At 42.0% G+C, this 14441-nt stretch overlaps 1 protein-coding gene across 1 annotated transcript in view; it reads right to left on the minus strand.

Annotated features, from left to right (window-relative positions):
• Positions 1-1169: 1169 nt before the first annotated feature.
• ablim2 (actin binding LIM protein family, member 2) overlaps positions 1170-14441 on the minus strand; it is a 62044-nt gene continuing 48772 nt past the window's right edge. Inside the window, exons 17-23 of the mRNA XM_053416775.1 lie at positions 14225-14262; positions 13922-14030; positions 13783-13841; positions 11639-11699; positions 9933-9940; positions 9733-9813; positions 1170-3262 (exon numbers count right to left, since the gene is read on the minus strand). Of these exons, the coding sequence (XP_053272750.1) occupies positions 3149-3262; positions 9733-9813; positions 9933-9940; positions 11639-11699; positions 13783-13841; positions 13922-14030; positions 14225-14262 (470 nt within the window). The 3' untranslated portion in view covers positions 1170-3148. The remainder of the gene's footprint in view (positions 3263-9732; positions 9814-9932; positions 9941-11638; positions 11700-13782; positions 13842-13921; positions 14031-14224; positions 14263-14441) is intronic.

Here is a 14441-nt window from a genome sequence, read left to right on the forward strand (position 1 = left end):
AACAGCTCTTTGTGAAGCAGCAGTGGAGCAGCCTCAGGGTTCTTCAGACTGAGTCCAGCAGCAGGCCTTTACCACCAATGGTCCAATTACTGCAGGTCCTTTTATAGAGTTTCAGAAACCTGCAACCAGCGCAGTCCAAACAGACATGTTTAGAATAGGAGTTACTCTAGTATTTTTTATATTTGATTTAATTTTAGAACATTCAGTACATTTTCTGTGTAGTTTCTCTAATGCATGGATCGAAACATGTAGACACAACTTCTGATTAAAAATGATTTTGTTTCCTGTTTTTGTGTAAAATGATTTAACGCTCTTGTAAAATGTTGTTATCCATAATACAAAAATCAGGAAATGATTACAGAGACTTTCTCTCTGAGCTGCCTGAGCCTGAGGCTCTAACCATGGTGCCCTCGAAAGCCAATAGAAATTATAGGAGAAGGAAGACTCTTAATTGAAGCTAAAGGGAACTGTAAAATTGAAACGATGTCTCATTTGGTTTCCCCTGTGTTGACTCAGCTTTACTAAAACAAGCCTTTACACGCAGCATTAAAACTCTACAGCAGTGATGGAGATTTGTAGCTAACATATTTGAACACGTTTGACACGGTTACGATTTTGTATCAGACAGAAACTTTAACCCGAGGGGCCTGTACTTATCTCTGAGTGACACTTTGAGTCCATCACCTTTGCTTGAAAACTTAAAAATAAAAAAATAAAAATAAAATGTTTTTCAACGCAAAAATACTTGAATACTAGATCATAAAATAGCTATCACGCCTTCTGAGGCATGTGTTGGAGCCATTATGCAACATATTTGTGTATGTGAACCATACAGGTTTGTCCAAACCCTGCCTTCTCCATGTCCCATCTGGGAACATGGAGAAGGCAGGGTTTATGACTTATACTGCTATACCAGCCAACAGAGGGCCATCACAATATTTGACTTCACTTTTGGGAGCTGTCGTGCATCTTCATATCTGTCATTCATATGTGATTATAAGTTAAGGAGCCAGGCTCCCTTAAGGTTACTTCATAAGGTACGACACTGAAGCTGAAGTTGGACATTGTTCCGGAAAAACATCCACAAATTCATATACTGCTCATGTTTATCACAGTTTAGTAGATTGTTGACACATAACTGAACAAACTCAAACTCTCCAGTCCAACGGTGACTTTTGGATAAAGCACTTTAATAGCAGATGAATATTAGAAAGAGGACATGATGCTTTATGACAACAAGTTAGTGTGTTACTTACAGGAGCAAAGTAAAATTTGATTTGACACTCTTTTAAAATCAAACTCATAGTCTGATATGTTTCTCTTCGAAAGCGTTCTCCTCGGTGATGCTACTCATTCGACACGACACTCTCACGATTTAAAAAATAAAATCCCTTCCTTAAAAATGGCAATTTAATAAATACCTATAACACGAGCTAATGTAAGCAACTGACCCTGGCATTTCATCTGACATAGTTTAACCAGAAAATAATCAATCACTCAAACCACATTGATGACAATGTTTTCACACGTTTCTTATCTTATCAGCGGAAAAAAAAACTATTTTCCGCATTCTCATGCATGCCTTGAAGAGTTATACACCATGGATTGCATACAGACAAATATATCTGGTATATGTCCAGTACATGTTCACATACATTTTACAGTATGTCAGTTGGCAAATCGATCGATTTATGGTCCAGAAAAATCAAGCAAAGCCGACAGACTTCAGCTTTTACATGTGTAGCGTTGTTTTACTGTACGCAACAATGCTTTCAAACGACAAACATATAAAGAGTTAGCTCTCTATCTGAGGAGATATAACACAGTTATAATATTGAGTTTTAATTCAAGCAAGACCACACTTGTTTTGCGTAAATGCTGCTGCAGGTCGGTGAAGCTTAACAAAGTCAGCGTGGCCTTTTTCTTTTTTTTCTTCTTTTCCTTGTAACAAAATCATGATTTCTCTCAGCTGTATCTCATGATCCTTTCCAGAAGTCAAAAATAGCTTATAAAAATAATTTCTTTTTGTCTTTTATGTGAATGCATGCCACTCTGGCGATGCTGCATGTTTGACACCTTTGTATCGCCTGAATCTTCCTATACTGTAGTTTTTCTCCTCCTCTTTTCACTCCCGCCCCCTTCTATCTGTGATTTACTGCCATGTTGTGGCCCCTCTCCCGCCCTGGCTCTCGCTATCACCGCTGATTTACGAGAGGCTTACGTAAGATATGGGGCCGCATTCAAACGGATCAGGGCACACATATCAAAACTACCCGACCAGGCTTTCCCAACTTCTCTGACTGAATGCAACATGAAGGGAGATGAAAAACAAAAGCTGATGATAAGATAAAAACAGAAAGAGAAGCCAAAGTTGTTTCTTATCCCTGGCTTTGGCCTTGACATGCTCAAATAGTGAGCATGCACAAGTCTGTCAGTCCTCATGGTCCTGAAGTGATGGTGAGGGTGTTGAGATGAACTGGCTTGACAAGGTAACAGTCAGTCAGTGCAGGGATAACGACTTAAAATGATGGAGAGACAGCGAGAGAGAAAAGACAGAAGATACACACACAGACAAGATGATAAACCCTCACGTTGGGAAAAACAAACGCGCTGTGGAGGAAAAACTCTAGATGAAAACAGGGAGATAAGTCAAGACGGACAGAGTCAGGAGAAGGCGCACATAAAACAGTCAGAACCACGGAAAACCTGGAGGAAGGTCTGCACAAGAATTAGAAAAAGCTGTTATTTTTGCCAGGGTGTATGAAAGCATCGGGATCGCCAGGAGAGGGTGTGTGGTGGGGGGGATGCAGAAACCACCTGGGAGGCGAGGAGCATCAACACAGGCCATGCAAACGCAGCTCCTCGTCCTCGTCCGCGGGGCTGTCAGTCAAACATTCAGACCACATCGCATACAAAAAGCTATAGACGCTGCGTCAATGTAAGACGAGCCTCTCAGTGGCGTCACAGGCAAATGGCATGGTGTTTTACAGGTGGACAGTCGGAGCATCATGGCGGTGCATATATAGATATTTCAAATGGGTTTTTTTTTTTATCCTTTTTCTGCTTCCTTCCAGACAGGACGGTTGGCTGTTGAGATGTTGCTTGGCGTATTTTTTTATTTCCTTTTCTTTTTTAATCGTGTGTCTGTCTAAAAAAGGCGTGCCCTCTTCTTCAGGTCGTTCTTCTTCCACAGGGCCATGCGGTCGAACTGATCCAGGGTCATCCCGAAAACCTGCTGGAAGTCCTCTGGAGAAAGGTGTCTCTGGAGAGCAGAAACACAGAGGAAGATATTTGTATTAATTTATTCAAGCAGACCACCCCGTGTCAATCTCTTTGTCCAGAAAAACCTGAGGACAAGAGACATCAGCAAATAAATACAACACAACAAAGCATTGATCAAAACAATCTTGAGAATATAGATAACAAAGATTTAAAACCACCAAGTGGAATGCAGAAATAAAGTTGAAGGACAGATTGCAGCTCATTCCATTTAAATAGATGCCTAATATCTGAACCTCAACTATGCTGACTTAGTAGACCACTATGGTACATGGAGAAGTTCAGCAATGTTATCAACAGCTCAAAAGCAAACCAGCTGAAGTTAAAACCAACTCAAAGCGTCATAGTGAGGTGCTTTTCCATGACAATCCTCCAAGACGGCTTTAGTGCAGCTTTAGCAGAGATTCCGAGGCTCTAGGAGTCAATGCAAATGATGACCATTAGGTTTCTATGATAGCGGTATAGGAAAGTCTCCATGGTGGATCAGTGGGAGTTTGCATTTGAGTCTGAGTTTACATTAGAGTCCTGCACTGGGTCAGTTACCTAATGGGTAAGCCACAGACTAGTTTATTTATATCAATTCACGGATACACCGAACCTGAGCCCAGTTGGCGTGGAATCCAATGATTGCTCAGCATTTGTTTTATTGTCAAAGCCTGCGACTCCACCTTTGACCCCTTCACCTCAAATTAATGTCACTGCTGAAAGCGAACAAGCTATTACATCAGCATGGCTCACATAAACACAAAATAAGCCAGTGAGTGGCCTGTGAGTTGAATGTGTGAGGTCATACGTGAACGGGTCCAGGAGGGTCCTGCTCATCGGCGTCGGCAGACCCTTTTCACCGGGGCACGTGCCCCGTTGTGGATCTGCGGTGCCTGGGTATGCCTGGGGCACTGATTTTTTAATTAATTAATTTATTTATACCTTTAATTTTTTTTTATTTAAGTCTGACTCATCTGGCAATCTACAGAATGCATGCTAGCATTTTTTTTTCTTAAAATAGGCCTATAGACTACCACTTTCGTTAGAATTTAAGTCCGACATACGGACAGAGTAATTAGAATCCACTTGCGGCCACTCGGAGCATGTTGCAGCCGGAGAGTTGCCTGTAACACAGAGCCAGGAGTTGTCCAGCACAGCGTCAGCGACCATTCACTCCGGCCGGCGTGAAGTGAAGTAAACAGTAAGCGTTACATTTTTATCCTCTGGAAGCATAGAATGTCTAACAAATGTGTATGCCTTTCATCAAATAAGGTGAAGGGGCGTCTCTGAAGTGGTGTTATTAGCTAATGTGGTCACGTCTGTCGTTATGCTATAGTAGCCAGACAGTTCGCTAATATATTAAACTGTAGCGATAACTGTTTAAGCTGGACCTGTTGATCGGAGAAAGATCACAAATGTCGGGTTCACACTACATGCCATCTTATGGTGTTTCTCGATTCTTTACGTTCATGTTTTCAGGGGGTGATGATCCCGTGATGGGGTATCCAAGTTGTCTTGTCAGCTTAGTTAGCTAGCTATCGGCATACTGTATAAGACATCTTCTCAAGTTGCCTGGAACCAATGGCACCGATGTTATACTAGCGCAATTTATAACAGAATACAACACTCGGAGGTGGAAGCTGTTTTGTACGCTGTTGCTTTTAAAAATAGCCCAGTGCATGCTTAAATAAGCAGGCTGGCTTAAGCAGCTCAAGCACACGTTGGTCTCAAAGTTGAAAATGAATGATTCTGAAATTATTCTCATTCTGGTGTTTTCTGCTCGAGTAGGCCTACAGACAAAAGCACAGACATTAAGGGGGCATGATGACATACAGGTGGTTACTTTCAAGACAGTAGAAACATAATGTAGAAAAAACAAACAATTGATAGGTATCATTCATAGCATGCATATAGACGAATGTCCTGTTTTTACTATTCGTTTTTTTGGTGTGTCAGGTATGTAGAGAGTTATGGAAGAAGTATGTTGTACTAGTAGGCTATGTTGCTGGAGCAACGCTTTTCATCTCTGAACAGCGTTGTTCTGAAGGGTGTTCAGGCCTGTAACCCAGGCTCGAGCACCTTTCTCAAAGAGGAGGACCTCAGAGGTCTCGCAGATCACTACAATGTTGATCTTAAACAAGAGGAGGTGTGGGTAGCGAAACATTACCTGGACAGAAAGCAGGAGAGCCTGCCAATTACTGACATGCAATGTCTTTTCGGTTTACTCGATAATGTCATGTTCCCTACACTGACACAGGTCATTAAAATATGTCTGACCATTCCTGTGTCCAGCTGCAGTTGTGAAAGGACATTCAGCGTACTGAGACGCCTTCACACTTGGTTGAGGAGCACAATGGGGCAAGATAGGCTTCATCATCTTGCCATCATGTCGGTTGAGCGAGGAGAACTCTCCAAATTAAGCCAGTCACAATTGATCGACAGCTTCGCAAAAATGAAGCAGAGGCGCTACCGTTTACTGTTAAAAAAATGAACAGCTCCCCTATCTTTCTGGCCATGATATACACACCTCATAGGATCATCACCATCACACATAGGATGGTCTGAAATAGAAATGATAAACACAGACATGTATGTATGTAGAGGTGTTTTTTTGTTTTTCCTTTTACAGTTGCACATTTCAAGTTTTCAGTTTTCAAGTTCATGTTTGCTGACAGATATTTATTCATGTTTGATGAAGATACGCTTTATGATAATAAATAAGTGCTATAAAATATTTGCTTGCGTGCTTGCATTAATTATCTGTGCCCATGCTTTTTTTAAATAAATAATTGCCCAAAATTTTTTTAGCTCGCGCGCTTCGCGCGCTCACATTTTTTTTCCGGTGCCCTATTGTGCCCCTGTATGGTATTGGGTGAGCTGACGCCCCTGGTCCTGCTCCTACTTCCTCCCACTGTGCTGAAATGAAATGTCTGCGCAGTAGCGATTGAGGGACGGAGCTGCGGTATCACTGGTGATGGACACACATGCTTGACTAATTGCGAGTGAGTGTAATGAAACTGTTTCAACAACTCTTATTGCAAACCTTTTGTAAACCACATTAGCCTCAGCTAATTGTAACTCATTAACATACCAGCAGAATGCACGTAGCCTTGAGGCTAGCTTCTCTCTAGCCTGCTGCATCTTCACTGGGCTTCATGATGAACCAGATGTTCTTCTAAGTCAGAAAAACACGTTGTTCTCTGGCCCAATTCGTCTTTTACCTGAACCAACAACATAAGTTCTGCCTCCAGGCCAGCTTGGCTGAGGGGGGCTCTGCTGTTCAGCAAATCAGTAACAGCTTTATACTCTCGCACTGGACTCGCATATGAGACTTTGATGCAGCCCTAAAACCGTATTTGTGCTTACCACATAAGCAAGCGTTACATTGCCTTCTGTATTGAGGTTTAACACAACAAATTCAATTCCGTGCGTCTGAAGTTGATCCAGGCTAAGCTGCCATCCAAACCCCAGCTTTGGCTCCCGCGGCAAACACTCACCACCTCCCCTGTAAACTTCAGAAATATAGCATGGAACGAAAACACGCGTGGTTCTGATTTAGACCCAGAACCCCCAAAAAGTACACGCTACTTTATTGTAAAACTTTGGCTGCACTCTGCTCAGCCAACGTGCGTGTTTCTGCGATGACAGTGAAAGTAAATTAGAGGCGGGCGGCTGCTGCGCGATCGCCAATCACCTGGTCGCCATACCAGCCAACCAAGGGAGGGGTCGGCTTTTTCACCCCGAACCAAAACATCCAAACCCTTTGTTTTTCATGCTGTCGGGACATGAATCACGATGAGTACATTGAGAGAGTAGAATCTCTATTATCACCAATTTGATCCATTTCATTGGAATATGTAACTTTCTACCTCCATTCTTCAAAGGGTAGATCAACAATAACTGTTTTTCCTCCAGAGCCTCACCACTGTGACACATCTGGAGAAAAACACCAATCGGTTATGTCCCTGATTCTGCCTTCTTAGTTTGCTGTAGTAGAACACATGCTGTGACATCACTGACTACAGGGAATGGCCATATGTGCATTTAGGAGTTTGGATCCAAGGACTGTACCTGAACAGTAGCACTTGAGTTATTTAGTGTGGTTACAATGGCACACATACTGTATGTAAAACTAGCTTAAAGAACAACATGAAGACTGAACCTTGGAACTTGCATGTCAGCTGCAGAGACCTGGATATAGTTTTGGCTCCTTGGCCATAGTTTCTAATATTCTACAGTTTACGCAGCTTATTCAGACCATAAGCAAGGATTGGGCCACACATCCCATAAACAAGTGTTTTATATAGCAGCATTTTTCTGTCCAAGCTCCAATAAAAACACTGTCTAAGTAATGGTGCCAAGAAAACACTGCCCAATCCTGGGCTACACACCATTTGGTCCTCTTGAACACAAATAATGGTCATGATTATCAGTATAAAGAGTGGGGAGATTTCTAGTGTTAGGATCTTTTGCCGCGCTACACATTTGCCAGGAACACATAAGACCTTCAGCTTCCTGGTTGCATCTGCTGATGGCTGATTGGACAACTCGAATACATCGCCCAACCCTAATCAGTGCCCTGAATATGCCTCTTATCTGGATCGACTCCAAAATCGAATGGGTTCTTGCTTAGCCCATCCCCTATCCTTCCACATCGTTTCAAGGATATTGAATAAGTAGTCTTGCAGTCCTACAAACAGACAAATGACATTGAAAACCCTAATCTCTCAGATAATAAAGGTTTCTAGTCTTCATGCTAGGCTAACCATGTCCTGACTCCAGCCCTGTAACATGGAGATATGAGATATCGATCTCCTCATCTAACTCTCAGCACATAAAAGCTTGCTGGCTGATGCTTAACTACAAACTCCTCTCATCAACACACACACAGCTAGTCGCAGGTCAAAACACTGATTTGCTTGCAATCCCTCATGGGAAACTGTGTCCATCTTGGCTCTTGGTTTGAGTTTGGACTGTAGCTGCTTATTACTTTGGGTAAACCAGCAGCACTTTGGGGTCAAGGATCAGGAGAAGTGATGGATAACAGAGAGGTTGGGGTAATTCTCTCATACGAGCATTCACACTAATGACAGTACGACTTCAATCTAATGTTCCCAACCACAGACGGACATCTTGAGTCGGTGTCAAATCTCTACTCCGATGGTTCTGAATCCAATTAAGCCGAAGGCTCACCGAGTTCTCTTTGGGTAATAAGGTTTAAATATTTTAAAAGGTTGTTTTGGGGGAAAAAGGGTTCATGAAACTTCTTCTGAGTGCAAAAGGACCACAAATTTGTTTGGTTATTTTGAGCCTTAGACATTTCCTGTTTTCTACTGCACAAAGTTAATGAAAGTTCGGAATCTTTAAATGGGTAGTGTTGGAATAACAGCAGCAGGAAATCAGTTATTTTGCGACATTAAGTCCAATTATGCTAAATGTTTTATTATAAGACATGCTTGTGGGCTAAACTTGCTGTGACCCAGGGTGGAAGAAATAATGCTACCACCAATTATACTCACATTTCTCAATGCAATCTCACAGTTCACTGAATGATGTTGCAATTCACAGCTTCAACTTCAAAGATTTTTCTTAAAGCAAACAAAACAATATGGCCAAAGGTATGTGGACACAGGTATATATAGTTTCAGTCTCCCCACAGGATTTTGGGATCTCCTGAGGGAGGGGGCAAGCGAGAGGTGCGCCAACCAACGCTGGTCAAGCAACGAGCCAGTTTTGAGAATATAATGATAAGATAGTACAGATATTTGTGTTCTGATGTAGTACAGTAGCAAAGTATTGGTACTTCGTTACTTCCCACCTCTGACAAAAAGTAGGGAGACCACTGTGGTCTACAAAATAATTTAATGCTGCAGCATCTCGCTTCTCCGGAGCTAAAGGCATCAGTACCAAGAGATTCCCGATGGAGGTTCCTGGGACATATGAAGCCTGATTGTGCACAGCTACAGACACTGCTAGAGGATGGAAGATGCATTTCTCCCTATTACACATTTTATGTAGAGCAATTCAAAAAGTCTAATCTATGTTTTTGCTCAAGTTCAATATTCTCCCACAAATTTGCTGGAATTAAAAGGAAGCAAAGAACAGAGCACTCAGCTAAAAAAGTCGTCGTCAACTTTCTCTGCACTGCTCCACTTGTTTTGTGTTGTTATTTCATATTTCAAGACGCTTATCTGTGAAGTCGTTGAGTAAAATCCGAGACCAGACGACGAGAGAACACACTTCCCTCCAAATACTTTTGGCCGATCAGTATATGAAAGAAAAGCTGAAAACTTGCTATCATTTGTCTACCTTTACAAAAATTGGAGCTGGCACGTCTTTAAGCTTTGGCTGTTACCTTTGTCCCAAATGGCTCAACTGGCCAAAGTGTCAGGTTCTCTCAGGCTCCTCAATGAGCTGTGGTTAGAGGAGGGGGAATGACAGAGCGGGGAGAGGAAGATTAGAGCTCACCTCCAGTCTGGTGCGATCGACGTCTCTGGGAAGCTTCACTTTCACTCTATGCGTCACTGCCAGGATTTCATAAGGGTAGACCTGGCACACACAAAGTAAGCATTGTTGGAGATTTACTGAAGGATACGATTTTAATCCAGTGTCCAAAGCAGATGCCAAGAATATTAAGGTATATTTGTTAAGTATAAACAAACTCTTACCTTGTACTCTGCAAGGGAACAGAGAGAGAGAGAGAGAGAAAACAGAGAATTAATCTGGTGGAACAATGACTTTTTATTTGAATTGTAGACCTATTATGAAAACTACCATAATAGAGCCTGACTCTGGACCCAAATCCTCTCAATAACATTGGGTTTCAAAGGCGTCAAAAGCAGGCGCACACACAAACACACACACAGAAACACACACACACACAATAATGATCTTGGCATCCTGTCAACTCCCTCTTCACTAGAGCCTCAGATACAACCAGGACTGTACGAACACACACTTGTAAACACACAGCAATAATTGTGCAGCTGGAAAAATGACCTCACCTATCTGCCACTGATCTGGAGCCAGAGCGGCAGGGCTCTGCATTCATGGTCAGGGATTATAAACTGACCTCAGATCAGCTTTCAGAGAAAAGATGATAGGGGCTTTTTCCACATTTCATAGATCAAGATTGTAGCTGATGCTATTTTCTGAAGAGAGAGTTCATTTGGACTGCAACGTGAATTCAGGTTGTTCTGCATAGACAGGGGTCACTGACTTTTGAGCACGTCTGAAACTTAGATTGATGCAAATCTCTCCTGCTTGAATCATCAGTACAAAAGATGAGCAGCTGTGATGAAAATGTCTGGTTCTTTGATTTAAAAGTAAAATGACTTCAAATGGAAACCAGACAGGGGAAGTTAACTTCTGCAGGTTGCATTTGAAACGATAAGAGGAAGCTCAAGACAAAACAGTTTAAAAGTTAATTTGAATTAAGTAACTATGATACTTGTGATTTGTTTCCCAGTCAAAATGGTGAAGCCGTTTTGTCTTCTTAGATTGAGCCCAGAGGGAACACAAACAAATTGAATAACACTGTAGGGGACCTAGAAGTGGACCCAGGGGTACTCCACAGGTCATGGTGGTCAACATCAATCACAACAGCCTCAGACTTCAAAATAAGATCTAAAATATCAGAGGGTTGCACTAGGGTTTTCCAAACTGCCGAGGTTTATTTTATGGTCACGGTCTGCCATACAGTGCTGATGTTTTCCCTGAATTAGTTTTCCAGATGAACGTCGTTTAACTTTATTATCAGTGCAATCTCTAAGCAATGATGCGGTCTGAAGTGAAACTGGTTTCAAATTGGTATTTGGATGGAAACATACTTCCAGAAATAGAAACTTTACAATTCTCTGGCTGTAGTTTAAATGGTGAGTTCAATTTTATTTTTAAGTCTTCACACCTGGACTGCAACTTCATCATTGCTTAATTGTCTAGATTCGGAACAGATAATTGTAATAATATTATTTGACCTGCAAATGTGAATTGCAAGTGCCAACTGACAGTTGAATACATCACTGTTTATGTGTCTTATACAGGAACATCTCATTTTAGGGCATAGATATGAACAACTTGACCTCATATTATAGAATGGAATAATTCATATTCAACATTTGGCTGCAGCCTTTTGTAGTCAGGGTTGGCTAGTTTCAGCTGTCTGCCCCAGGCTGCCTTATGTTTAAAATCAATTAAATGTCAAATAAAAGGGCTACAAGGTGTTTACTGCTAACCCAATATTACTCTGAAACATGAAATGTGAAATTGAACACTACAGCACATAAAAAAAAGAAAATGCCTGCAAACCAAGAACATTAGCCAGAGCAAAGAAGAGCTGAAGATAAATGGCTTAAAGTAGATTTTTCAGTCTTACCTCTCATGCCTCCCCAGCTGTGGGAGTCCGGGTCCACTTCATCCTCCACCATCTCAGCAGCCTGCAGGAAAAGAACATGGCTGGTCTTTATCACGGGGTCTAGGGTTGATCGGAGGCCTTTCAGCCACCGACTCTGCCCTTGATTTGCACACATTCTTTCATGGTGACCATTATGAAGTGAGTGTGATGCATTGATGATGGCGAGATGACATCAGCTTGGAGCGACTTAAAGCCAGCTAAGGGGAGAGGGAGGCAATCACGTCAGAAGAACCTTTGTTTGTCCACTTATAGAGCTAATCGAGGGTGAATATTAGAAAAAAACTTCAAAAGAGTTATTAACAACAGCTTTGAACTTTTTGTCACGGAGGCCAACTAAAATCCCATTTTCTCCTTTAGTCGCTAAGTGTGTGGGCTGCTGCTGTCTTTGATTAGGCAGGGGCATCCAGATACAATTTAAACAAAGTTCACTGCTAACTGTGCAGTAGAAGCTTTAGAAGGTGTTTTGTTAGCATTGATGTTAAACTGTCATGACTCACACCATTTAGCATCTAAATCAATTAATCTGTACATATGTATTGTAGGTTTTTGCCTGGAGTGTAACATCAGCTCAGCGTTTCCATTAGTTCATTCAAAAAGTTTAAAGTGTGACACAAGGCATGCTCCTGCTAGAAAACCTTTTTCAGAGATAAACCATATCAGGTAGTTCTAATCACACTGATGTTTTTTCAAGTGCTCTGGTTTCTGGTAAGTTTGGTTTTGATGACTAATTTGATGATGTATCAATTTGGTGAAACATCACCATTGACAGCTGAGACTAATGTGATTGGTCGAGCATGTGTAAAGGCCGGAACGCTACAAATAATATGGCTTCATTTCTGGATACTGGGAGGAACTGGAGACACGTCGTCCATATTTATTTGCAGTCTAAGGATGACACTGTGCGTTTATTTTTATTTTATTTAGCTCAAAGCACCACTCTGCACCACAAAGCTGCTTACACGGCTGTAATTTATAATTATTGTGCGTTTGCTGCAGCAGAAAAAGTAAGTGCAATCCGATTTATCTTCAACTATGAATGGAGACTGAACACAATTCCATTCTGTATGAGGGTGTAATTACACAATGTTACATCAGGATAGTAGTACACAGTGTTCTTATTGAATAGAAGAAAAATCTACTTCCAACACACTCAATCCACCATGTCAACAGCCCTAAGCAGTAATGTCAGCAAGGGAAAAATAATGAAGAATACTTTGGGCCATGAATCCGTCGCGGCTCCCGAGCTTTCATTTCCTCCTCGGTTCTGTTTTGGCTGCCTGTCTACGATCCATCAACAATCAAAGTGGGAGAGCAGCAATATCACACCAGGGGATGATAGACTAAATATCCCAAACGTCTTCATAATAAACCGGGCCCTGCCTGTGTGGAGTGAGTGGTACAGATCGACCTCTGTGTAATCTGATACCAAAGCTGTGAGAGAGGGGCTCGAGGGGAGGTTGATTTCTAACAACAGAGGAAAACTTTTAAACCCTCTTGAATGCTACACCGAGCACTCCAGTGATGATGGCAGAGAGTGGGTGGCAATGTGGAGGTGCTGATTTGATGCAAATCTTGATGTAAACTGTGGATGGAGTTTTATTTGAGTACTGTGACGCTGCACGGTTAGAACAGAAACAGCACCGCCCAGTGGTACGAAAGGCTAAAGCTGTCTGATCCTCCCAACAACTGAGCCAGATTTTGAAGCAGCGAAAGCCTGAGAGCAAGATTAAAGGTCCTCTAATCTCCGGGTGCACTTGGTTTGTCGACAAGTAGACTCCACATATGTTTTTGTGTGATATTAGCTTGAAAAACTGATTTCTTTGTGCCAGGTGGGACAGTCAAGTGTTTAGATTAAAATCTGAATCAGGTCAAATTTGAACAGTAAAATTATTAACCATAACTGTCTATTGTAAACATCCCTCAAAGTCAAACCTGGTTCTGGTTCAGGTTTGACCATAGTTGTCAACCACTCACTTTAGGATTTACTCAAGTTTAGGTAACTTATTATTTGTAAAAGTTTTTGGCGTGTTGGAAATTTGCAACATTTCCTCGACTGTTTGAAAGCAGTCATAGGAGATCCTTGCTTCACAAAATACACAGCTCACCTTGTAAATGCCGTTCCTTCCATATCCGGGTAAAGATGCAGACTTATTGTAGGGGAAATCTGTAAAGAAACAAATCTCTATTTATACTGTTCACTATCAAATTGGCCAAACCAGGCTGAGCTCGTGATTGGCTACTCACTTGGCTGGGAGGTGTCAGTGGGCAGGCTGCTGGTGGACTTACTGGGGTCCAGGTCTTCTGGACCCATGTGTCCATCGATCTCACTCTTCAGGATCATCCAGCTGGTCCTCTACAGGGAGCAAGGGAGATCGAGAAAGAAAAAGAGCGAGAGACAGAAAGATGGAAAAGAAGTGATGGAGAATGGCAAAGATTGAGTTAGTGAATTAGTAAATGGATGTACAGCATTTGTAAAGTTTGAGAAAATGACTTGAAAGGACGCAGATATGGACAGACGGATAAAGACACACATTCACACGGACCCACCTTGCCATCCTCCCCATCCTGCCAGGATGTTCTAGAAGCTGTAAAACAGTCACATGTTACAGGGTGTCACAGTAAACGTGCTGGAGATCATCTGCCCCTCCGCTCCACTTAACTTCTCCACGCACTCTACACAGTGAAAACCATCCCTGTGACATCATCAGTTGCAGACGGCATCTACAGGGAGCTCTCTGTGTACGTTTACTTTCAAACAGGGTTG

This window comes from Pleuronectes platessa, chromosome 23, assembly GCF_947347685.1.
Source record: "Pleuronectes platessa chromosome 23, fPlePla1.1, whole genome shotgun sequence".
In the NCBI taxonomy this organism is placed as follows: Eukaryota; Metazoa; Chordata; class Actinopteri; order Pleuronectiformes; family Pleuronectidae; genus Pleuronectes; species Pleuronectes platessa.